Source organism: Falco naumanni, chromosome 1 (assembly GCF_017639655.2).
Source record: "Falco naumanni isolate bFalNau1 chromosome 1, bFalNau1.pat, whole genome shotgun sequence".
In the NCBI taxonomy this organism is placed as follows: domain Eukaryota; kingdom Metazoa; phylum Chordata; class Aves; order Falconiformes; family Falconidae; genus Falco; species Falco naumanni.
In genome coordinates this window covers 119,932,994-119,943,986 of record NC_054054.1, presented here as the reverse complement: position 1 = coordinate 119,943,986, position 10,993 = coordinate 119,932,994, and the positions used below count along the sequence as shown (strand labels likewise).

General features: G+C 61.5%; 1 protein-coding gene across 1 annotated transcript; it reads left to right on the top strand.

Moving 5' to 3' along the window:
* Positions 1-607: 607 nt before the first annotated feature.
* SLC9A3R1 (SLC9A3 regulator 1) lies at positions 608-10,447 on the top strand. The gene is made up of 6 exons (XM_040581757.1): positions 608-1,063; positions 6,967-7,128; positions 7,895-8,048; positions 8,590-8,630; positions 9,179-9,277; positions 9,401-10,447. The coding sequence occupies exons 1-6, from the start codon at positions 671-673 to the stop codon at positions 9,563-9,565; spliced, it is 1,014 nt and encodes a 337-aa protein (XP_040437691.1). The 5' UTR covers positions 608-670; the 3' UTR covers positions 9,566-10,447.
* Positions 10,448-10,993: the final 546 nt, after the last annotated feature.

The window sequence follows — 10,993 nt, the reverse complement described above, 5'->3', positions numbered from 1 at the left end:
ACAGTGGGTCACTTTGGGGTTTTTATTTCACTTTTGAAGGCCCCAACTCCTCCCCTTCCCCCAGTCCCTTGCCTCCCAGCATTGGGCGAGGAGACAAGGAGGGTTGCAGCCCGAAGATGCCAAGGTGTGCCACGCCAGCTGTTTCGCGGGAGGAGCGGGGAGCGTCTCGCTGGGCACCGGGCACCCCGGGCTGTCTGTGGTGACCCCGGGGGAGGCAGAGCCGGCTCGGTGGGGAGCGGAGCTGGCTGGCAGGCGGAAGGCAGAGGTGGCCCCGGCGGAGCGGTGTGGCCCATGCGGCAGGGCCCATACGGGAGACCCCGGCCCCAGACGGGAGAGTCCATGCGGGAGGGTCCATGCGGGAGGCCCCGGCCCCAGGGGGCGCGGAGGGCACCAGCAGCTACACGTCGGGGCAGCCCCAGCGGAAAGAGGGACTATTTGCATAGCCCCACCCCCTGGGTGATGATTTGCATAATAACACCCCCTAGCAATACAGGCTCCGCCCCGCCGGGCTCCTTGTTTGGCGGGTCTCCCCCCGCCCCTCTCTCTGATTGGCCGTCGCTCCTGCCGCGCCCCGCCCTTGGGTATAAGATCGGTGCCGGGGGCCGCCGCGCAGAGGCGCTCAGCGCGGGCGGCGGGGACGGGCGGCGGAGCCGCTCCCGCCCCTCCCGCCATGAGCAGCAGCGCGGGCCCCGCGGCGCGGCTGTGCCGCCTGGAGCGGGGGCCGGACGGCTACGGTTTCCACCTGCACGGCGAGAAGGGCAAGCCAGGCCAGTTCATCCGGCTGGTGGAGGCCGGCTCGCCGGCCGAGCGCTCGGGGCTGCGGGCCGGGGACCGGCTGCTGGAGGTGGATGGCGAGAACGTGGAGCGGGAGAGCCATCAGCAGGTGGTGGAGCGCATCCGTGCCGCTGCCGGGGCCGTCAGCCTCCTCGTCGTGGACCCGGTGGCCGACGAGCAGCTGCAGAAGCGGGGCGGGGCGGGTGCCGAGCCCCCCGTGGGCGGCGGGCAGGCGGCGCCGGAGCCGGCGGAGCCCGCGGCGCGGGAGCCCAGCGGCGGCGGCCAGAGGGTAAAAGGGCGGCCGGGGGCAGCCGAGTTTTGGAGTGGTGGTGGTGGGGGAGTGGCGTCCGGAGCGGGAGGGGGTCAGCGCCTTCCGGGACAGGCCCCGGTTGTCGCCTTCCAGCCGAGCGGGCGGGAGCAGGAGCCGCCTCGTCTGCCCCAGTCTCCCCCGGCGTGGTTTCGCTCTCGGTTCTTTCTTTTTCGCTTCGCTTTAAAAGCGGCTCCCCATGAGCACCGGGCGCCGCCGCGCCTTGCTGCTTTTCCTTTTTTATTTTAATTTTTCAATATTTCTTCCTTCTCTAATACTTTCCTATCCCAGCCGCCTCGGGCGAGGAGCGGCGGCTGGCAGGCACCGGTCTGCCGGGGCCCCTAACGGAGCAGCCCGGTGTCCCGGAGCCCTTCGGCCCGTCCCTGTACTGCAGGGCTGGTAAAACGCGGTGAGAAAAGCACCAGGGAGTGTGGGAGATGCCCGGCGTGGGCTGGCATCAACCCGCTCCAAAATACAACAATAAAAGCTGTGGCAGAGGGTAGGTTTTGTCACTGCAGGTGGTGGTGGTGGTCACTCGTGTCCTGAGCGTGTCTGGTCTCTGCTGCGGAGCAGTGATGGTGGATCCCTTCCTGGGCAGGGGGGACTGATCCGGTCGGTCCCCTGAGTACAGACACACACTAATGCAGGAAGGCGTGGGAGTTGGCAGTTGAAACAAAGTGATGTAAAAAGGTGAGGAATTGAGAAATAGCTGACCTTTCCTGTCCGGCGCGGTTCCTAAGAGACGCTCTGGGCTGCTGAAGATAATACTGGGTTTTATTTATCTAGCAAAGACGTGTTTGTTGCTACAACAGAAATGTGGATGGTCTTCCCGGGAAGCAGGCTTCTGGTGTCCCTGAGGTGGGGGTCCCTCTCAGGACCTGCTCCCAAAGGCCAGCTGTGAGGGGTTGGTGCCATGGGCCCTTCCAGCACTGATGCTGAGCCCCGGGCAGGCCTTGGTGCCTTGCTGTACCGTTGGCATGCAGGGCTTTGCTGAGGATCTGGTGCTTTTTTGCTGTGTCTCCTGTTGGATTTCAGCCTCATGCTGGCTGCCCATTGCCCCTGGTGAGGCTGATCCGCTGCAGGGTGCTGGCGTCCTCCCTGCCTGGCACCTTGAAGATGGGCTTGTTCAGGTGGGAATAACCAGGTTCTGCCCCTGTTGTTGGCTCGCTGTCCCCCATGGCATCTGTGGTCCCTCAGGTCTGGCCCCATGCCAGTCTGCGGTGCTGGCCCACACCGGGGAAGCATGCTCTCTGTATGTCACGGTGCCAGTGTTCCCCTGGGTCGGTGAGACAGTCTGTGCTGTGCTTTCCACTCCCAGATCTCTCTGTGGGCTGGGAAAAAATAAAGGGATGTAGTTAACGAAGCTCGGGCAAGTCCCCTGCCACGCTTGGGGGGGCTGAGGGTGCACAGTCCCTGGGGGCGATGGAGCCCCAAGATGCTGTGGTGTGGTTGCTTGCTCACAGGGGCTGTGCAAAGGGCTTGTGAAGCTGGAGATGCTTTTGTGGGGGGCCAGCCCTGGCTGGAGCTGCCCCATGGCTCTGGGGGGACAGGCTCAGGGCGCAGCCGGTGCAGTTACCACAGGCGGTTTCTCTCTGCACGGGAGCAGGATGTGGGTGATGCGGGTGACATGGGGTGACGTTGCCACACAGCCCTGGACGGTTTGTCAACAGGTAGCAGGAAATCTTGTGGCTAGGAGCAGGGCCCAGTGCTCAGGGTGGGAGAGCAAAGACAAGCGGGTTTGGAGACACCCCACCAAGCAGGGTGGGAAGATGCTGGGCGGGATGCCAAACCAGAGCAGGCAGAAAGGGATTTCTCTCTGGTGAGCCAGGAACACACTGGTGTGCCTGTTCTCTGTCTGCTGGCGGGCAGCCGGTGCCTGCTGCCCCATCCCCCCAGCAGCCCATCCCAGCCCCGGGGTTGGTGGGATTCCCCAGGGATCGCTGTGGTGGGGAGCGGGAGGTTTGCATGTGTCAGAGTCCTGTTTGCTTTATTGGGCTGGACTTGTATTTATTTGCTTAACGAGCCTGGAGACGCTTGGTGCACAGCACCCACACCCTGCCCGGGGCCAAGCTAGGCTTTAACATCTCCCACGGTCAGGCAGGATCTCTCCAAACCTTGCTGGGTTCTGTGCAGTCAGGACCCTCCCTGTGCCAGGGGGCTTGGGCACCCCCATGGCCCCCAGTGCTGGTCATGGGCTGAGAAGTTTTTGGAGGGGTCTTCATGGGCTCCCTTCTCATTCCTATAAAACCCTGGGCTTGCAGATCCCCCCTGATGCTGGGGTAGAAGTGTTGGCTCCCCCTGAGGGCATGTGGGGAGCTGATCCATTCACCCTTCTTCTGCTGTGCTGAGCCAGCCAGGCAATGGTTTGACACCCCCAAGGCCAGCCCTGCTTCTGGGGGCCCTGTGCTGCAGGGACTGTCCCCAGCGCTCAGTGCGGAGCTGTGACAGTTTGTCCTCCCCCCGCCTGTGTTTCCGGAGGCTTCAGCTGCTCAGGAGTGTCTTCAGAAAGCTTCATGCAAACCACACGGTGTTAGCGGAGCAGCACCGGCAGCTGCCAGCCCAGCACCCTGGCGTGGGCTGGGGCTGCTTTTACCAGGGTAAGGCTTTTGCTGACAGTCCCAGGCTTCCCTCTAGCAAATTTAGTGCTAAATTAGAGCCCTCCTTGCCAGCAATGCTCGTTCCTTCTTGTAAAATCCACGTAAGCCTTCCAAAGCTGGGTTTGGGGACGTAACAGGGGGCATATCCCCCTGCGTTTGGGAGCATTGCACTGGGGGTAGCTGGTGTTTAATTGGGAAGTGAATTAAATTTCCTCTCAAGGCAGCTGCATGAAAAGCAGCTCCAGTCAAACGGGACGTGACGGGGATGCTGCAAGGAGGCTGCTTTGCATCCCCTTTGTATGAAGCCCGAATGCGTGCGCCAGATTTCAGGATCCGTGTGAATTTGCTGGCCCAGGCGTTCTGGGAGCCGTTGTGTTTCTCTTTGAGTAACCAGGCATGCTGCTACTGAGGGCTTGTTGCTGCTTGCAGGGCTGTGGGGAGTTTCCTGGGACTTGGGGCTTCCAAAACTGTCCTGAATTTGCTGCTGGGGAGCTGGGAGCCAGGGAGTGGGTCCTGGCATATGTCCCCATGACCCTGGGGCCACTAGTCCTGCCAGGTGGCTGAAGGTGCTGGGAAGGGATGGTTTCGCCCACTTCTGGAAGGAGAAGGGTCTGGAGGTGTCCCAAGTCCTGTTCCAGGGCAGGATCAGGGGGATGCAATGCTGCCAAGCATCCCATCCCAAGTGGGCATCTCCGGGGGGGAAGGAGATGTCCCTCTGCCACCCTGGAAGCAGAGGAGGGGGGTGGCACAGCGTGCCCATGCTGGAGGCTGTGTCCAGCTTCCCCCACCGGAGGTTGTAATTGCCTGGAACAAGGCTCTGCTGGCTAATCTGTGCCCCAGCACAGCAGGAGGGCCGCTGGTGCTGGAGGAGAGGATGCAAAAGCTTATAGAAATCAGGGGCAGTTCCGTTTTCCTCTGTTCCAGCTCCTGTCCCCACAGCTGTGGGGCTTCTCTGCATCCTGGGTGTTGACCCCAAACCCTCTCACCTCGGGTCCCTTCTGACCAGGGGGACCTTGGGCTGGAGGGGTGCAGGGTACTCCCCCTGTGGACTGGCAGGATGAGGGTCGGATGCATTTATATTTTGCTTTTGGGTAGCAGAATGGTGGCTACCCATAGGGTTTCTGCTGGCATGGAGTGGGGGTGGGGGAGGGCAAAGGCAGACTGGCATGCTGGGCTGGGGGGGCTACCGGCCACTGGGGAAGCATGCGGGAGGGGCTCGGCTTGGCTGGGCTGCTCTGGCACTGGGTGCTCCTGCCTTTGTCTTGGTGCTTCCCTGTTGCTGTGACCTGTCCCCCCTGCCCTGGGGCATCTACAGGGCTGTTGTGTGTCCTACCCGGCTGGGTGCCAGGGCTTTGCTGGTGCGGGTGGGAGTGAAGTCCTCCCTCCTCCTCCTCACCCGGGAGCACTGCCAGTGCCACTTGCTCCCTCTGGCTTTGTCCCAGGCTGCTGGCATGGAGCAGCCCCGTGGTGCTGCCATGGGTGCTGGGAGTGTGGGTGCTCACAGACCCTGAATCCCCTTCCCAGGGCCAGGCTGGGGCAGGCACCTGGGGAGATGCTGCCTTCCTCCAGGCTCCAGCAGCTCCCCTTCTTTGGCCTTGGTGCAGGTCTTCCCTGTCCGCAGCATCACTAGGGATTGCTGCCAGGGTGGAGGGTGCAATCGCAGCAGCCTGGGCACCCTGTGAACCTGCTGCCACCTGGGACTGGGGCAGAGCCCACAGCTTAGCCCCTGGCATGGGGGACCAAAGGGTGGCCGGGGTGAAGTCAAGGTGTTGCAATCTTCCACCCAGGCAGGGAACCTGTGGGTGTGCCAGGGAGACACCGCTGGCTTGGGGTGCAGCCGGACTGTTGCACCAGGCATTGCTCATGCTGTGCCATCCTGGGCTGGCCTTCGCTTCCCGGCTGGGTGCTTACCTGCACCTGGGGTGCTGGTGAGTGGTGCTGGGTGGCAGCCGGCCTTGACTCTGCAGGAAGGCATTTGTGCAGGAGGATGGGATTTCATCACAGCGTTTGGCTTGGCGATTGCAAATGTGTCACCTTGGCCCGTGTGGGACCTGTGCCACTGCGGTGTTGGTGGATGAGGGGTGCCAGCACCCTGAGGACCAGGCTTTCCTGGCAGGGGTCAAAGAGGATTCCATAGCAAGAAGTGATTGCGCTGTACAGGACGTAAAGAGCAGGAAGGTGGAGGCATGGTAGGGGAAATTCCTGCGTTGTGTGCCCCTGGTGACACTATGGGTACCAAGGGAGAAAAAACAGTCTTGGAAGGAAGAATAAATACTAAACCTCCTGGTGAGGGATATTTCAGGAGTTGGAATGTGGCTTGGCTGCTGAGAGAGCCCTACCAAAGCCCAGAGCTGGTGATCAAGGCAGAATCAAACCATTTTATATATAAATATGTAAAGTGGTGGTTGGGTGCTGGGGTCAGAGCAGTTCTGTGCTGTGTGCAGGTGGCTGGCTCTTGTCACCTGGTTCCTGGGATGATGCTTGGGCATCCCACTCCCCACTGGGCAAGCGAAGGGAGCTCCTATTTGCCATGCTCCTGGGGATGCTCCTGCTTCTCCCTGCTGCTTGCAGTGTGGGCAGCTGTGCTCTTAAAGGGCTCCTGGGGGCCACGGGCGTGGGGCTGTGGCTGCTGTCGTTTCCTGGCTCCGGGTGCTGGCAGATCCGTGGGTCAGGGTGAAACCGGGTACAGATGAGCTGGGTGTTGCCTCCTGGAGAGATGAACATCCCATGTCGTGCTGCCCCGGTCAAACTGGTTTCTCTTTTGCAATCATGGAGGGTTGTGCTGGGACATTGGGGCTGCTCCGTCTGCATCCTGGCTCCCTGCCCAAGCCCTGTGTACCCCTTTGCTGCTGGTGATGGCTGCAGGTTGCTTTGGGGTGGGGGGTCCTGCTGGTCTCACGGTTGGGTTTGCTGTGGAGGGGGTGATGGAGGGGACCTGTACAGGTGGGGTGGGGGTGCTTCCCAGCAGCCTGGGCTCCGTTTCCTCTTCCACCTTCAAGTGGCAGTTGCAGCCCTGATGCCAAAAGGAAGAGCATGGTCTGGGGAAACATAAGTTTCTTGAAGGGTTTGTTGCAATTAGTGTGCCCTGCACCTAATTAGTTAAGTACAGCCTGGGTTCGTAGGGTGTTCTGACACCCTGTATCCCAGCTTGAGGTGTCTGGGTGCAGGCAGCCACCTGAGCATGGTGCCCCTGCTACCTGAACGGATGCCTGGTGGTCCTGGTGCTGCCCCTGGGTATTTGGGGAGGGGGTCCAGGAGCAGCTCTCCCACAGGCTGTCCCCATTACAGGAGGAGCTGCGGCCTCGGCTGTGCCACATGAAGAAGGGTCCCAATGGCTACGGTTTCAACCTGCACAGTGACAAGAGCCGCCTGGGGCAGTACGTGCGTGCTGTGGACCCTGAGTCGCCAGCTGAGGCAGCAGGGCTGTCCCCCCAGGACCGCATCATTGAGGTATGCTTGGGCAGGGGGGGAGTCTCCCCAAAAATCACAGTGCTCCCTTGCATGCTGGTGCCCAGGAGGGAGCTGCCCTTTGCTGGGAAGGTGTATGGTGTCCCTGGCACCACTGGTGACTCATACTTGCTGGTCCTCACCCAGGGACACAGCACCACGGAGGGGCTGGGGCTGAGCACTAATTAGCTGGCTGTGGGTTGAGTGGTGGTAGCACTGTCCCCTGTCAGGAGCAGGAGTGTCCCTGAGCTGTCTCTGGGGTGGGGCAGGCTGAGGACAAGGTGCACCATGGCCCAAGTCCTGCTGCCAGCCATGACCAGGGTGGGGACAGGGACAGGGTTTGTGCCAGGCAGGATGATGACCCGTGAGCACAAAGAATGGCTGAGCCTCAGCCCTGCTGCTCACCAGGGTGTGGGGCTGCTGCCACATTTGGGGCAAAGCTTTGGGGTCTGTGGGGACTGTGGCATGGTGCCAGGGCTTCGTGGCTTGCCCATGCTGCCCATCTCCTGTGCCAGCCTGGGGTCCCTGCCCTGTTGGGTGCTTCCTGCCAGCTTTGCCTGTACGATCCTGTGCTAATCACTGAGAGGAAAATCTGCTTTTAATGAGGTTTTCCTGGCTTCACCGCTAATCCCTGCAAGGCTGCAGATACCTGCAGGGTGGCCGTGCTGAGGTTGTGACTGGTACCAAGGCTGGTACCCACCCCTTTGGCAGAGCTCCCAAGCGGCAGATGTCCCCTGGCCCCCGCAGTGACATGGTGCCATGCCCACAGGTGAACGGGGTGTGCATGGAGGGCAAGCAGCACGCTGATGTGGTGGCAGCCATCAAGGCGAGTGGTGACGAGACCAGGCTGCTGGTGGTGGATGTCCTCACAGATGAGTTCTTCAAGAAGTGCAAGGTGGTGCCATCAGAGGAGCACCTGACAGGTGGGCTGAGGGTTGTGCCACCTCTGCTGGCTCTGTGTCACTTTGTCACCAAACCTGGGGGTGCTGGGGGAGTCCTCAGGCTCTGGGAGGTGGAGGTCTCATCACCCTGGGGCCAAGCAAGGTCACCCGGCTTTGGCATCTCTCTGCCTGGCTGTGAGCCCTGTGCCCGGGTGGTGGGGCTGGCGTGGGCTCTGCATGAGGGCGGGTTTATGGCCCTGGTTGCACTTTGGCAGGGTTTATGGCTTGGGGAGTGAACAGGCAGCAGCCACCCTTCACTCTCCTCCACAATTTTGGCTCAGCTGTGGCCCCCCTCCCTGCTCTCCCAGTGGGGGATGAGGTGGGTCTCACTGGGCTCCACATCATGGCTGTCATCGTGGGGATGTGCCTGGTGCCTGGCAGCATCTCCCCATGCTGTGGGGTTGGTGGTGAGGAGCCGGCTGGACCCTGGGTAGTGTCGGGTGAGCACTGGGCTCTGCTGTGCAGATGGTGAGGGGACCAAGGAAATGCATCCTCACCCAGTGCCTGTGTCCTCGCTCTGCAGGTCCCTTGCCAGAACCAGTTGCCAATGGTGATATAGGGAAGGTAAGAGAGCCTCATCTTGCTTTTAATTCCATCTATGCCAGTCTCCAGCCAGGGATGCTCCCTGTTCAGGTGTCCCCCCTGCCCACGGGTGGGTGGTGCCACCAGGGACTGCAATGCTCAGAGGGTGCCACACAAGAGCAGGTGCTACTGGGAAGGAGACTGGGAGCTGGTCCAACCCCCAGGAAGGGGATTGCTTGGAGTGCTGGATGTCATGGAGGTGGCTGCAGTGCCGGCCTTCCTCCTCTTCCTCCTCCATCCTCATGATGCTGCAGGGCCGGCAGCCCTTGTGCTGCTGCAGGGAAGTGGCATCCAGCCCTGCAGCCGCCCTCCTCCTCCTGCTAAAGCTGGGGCAGTCAGGCTGGGGTTTAATCCTTCCCTGCCTCAGATGGGCAGCCCTGGAGGTATTTCTGAGCCTGGAGTTCGCGGAGGATTATGTGTTGGGAGGACAGATTTCACAGCCCCCCAGGTGGGACTTGCAACTCCGGGGGCTGTTCCCAAACCCCAGGGCTGGAGCCCCCTGCTCACACTGAGTCCCTGCTCCCCGGCAGGAGAACAGCGGAGAGCTGCGGTCCAATTCGGTGTCTGAGAGCCCATCCAGCCCCGGGCTACTGGCCGTGTCCCCTGACTCCAGCGAGACCCACAGCGAGGTAGGGCTGGGGGTGCAGGGTGGGGGGGGAAGCAGTGGCTGGGAAGCAGGGTCTGGGCTGAGCCCCCACCGTGGGGCTGTCCTGGGGGGCACAGTGGGGCTGACACAGCCTCTTGCCCTCCAGCCTGACACTCAGGAGGGTGACAAGCGCCATTCAGCATCTGGCTCCCTCCTGGACCTTGACATCCCGCTGGCAGTGGCCAAGGAGCGAGCGCACCAGAAGCGCACCAGTAAGCGGGCACCCCAGATGGACTGGAGCAAGAAAAATGAACTGTTCAGCAACCTGTGAAGATCCCAAGGCAGGGTGAGGGTCTGCTGGCCCCCCAGCCTCATACCCCACCCCCCCCCTGCACCCCCCTCCTCCCTGCCATAGGCTCCTGGCAGGGATGCAGAGCTGCTCCCCACCACCCTGACCTAAGCGACGGGGCTCAGTGGCCAGCGAGCATCCCTGCAGCGGGGTCCTGGGCGCAGTGGTTTTAGGCTAGAGAGGGCCAGGGGGTGCCCCCTCCTCTGAGCCCACCCCTGGGGTGCTCCTCCAGCCCTGCCATGAAGCCCTGCACAAGGGGGGGATCAAGGATTTGGGGTGGCCCAATGCTCAACACTTTTTGATCCCTGCTGTTCCCTGGTCCTTCCCCCACCCCAAACCCCATCTCCATTTAAGCTGCACCCCCCACCCCCACCCCCCTTGCCCTTTAACTGCAAAACCTGAGGCTTCTAGTGACTTAGCAAACCCCACCTGCCTGGCCACTGACCACAGCGATTCCCCTCGGGGGTATTTGCCCCTGCCTGGCAAGCTCCGTCCATGATGACCCTGTCCTCAGGGTGCCCAGCACGGTGGGGAGCCCCCAGCCCCCTGCCCCCGGGGCTATTTTGGGAGAGGAGAGGGTGTCTGGAGCCAGTGCAGCAGCAATAATCATCTCCTTTGCTCCCGCTCACTCCTGGAGACAGAGCCGATCAGGGTTTGAATCTGATACTGTTTAATTTAAAGGCTTCTCAATAGACTTTTTTTCCAAAATATAAGAGTTTTCCAATCACACTGTTTATTTTTTTTAATGTATTTTGTGGAAATTCTTCCTGTGGATGTTTTGTTTCCATGTGTTGCGATCAGGTGTTATTGTACTGTCAAGCTCAAGAGAAATTCTGTTTACTGGAATAAACCTTCCTGACTTCATGTGTCTGGTTTAAGGCTTAAATCCTTCCCCAGCCCACGGGCATGCGGGGGCTCGTCGGGGGGCTTACTGTGCCATGGGGGCTGAGGGGAGAGCCAGGTAAAGCTCCCAGTGACAGGGGACACTGGGGCTGCTTGGGTTGCCCCTCGGCACTTGCTGGGGGGATCGGGGCCAGGCTGGGGGGGATCAGGGAGGGACCGGCTGGTCCCAGTATGGGTTAATGCCTTAGGGTGATTAAAGGGCTCTAATCCCCCCGGGAGTGCAGGGGGGTGATGCAAGGCTCTAATCTGTGTCTGCTGGCTGGGTGGGAGGGCGGCAGTTCTGCTGGGGGTAGCCCAAATCTGCCCCAGCCCTTCTGGGGGGTGTGGGGTGAGCCTGAGCCCCAGGGTTGCATCCTGGGTTGGGGGAAGGCAGGGGGGATCACAGGGAGAGGGTTGTTTGTCCCTCTGAAGATCTTAGCCCTGCCTGGGGAGTGAGAACAGCAGGGCAGAGAGGTGTTTCAGTGTGGGGCTGGGGGCATAGTGTGGTGGGGCCAGGGCCCCCCCAGG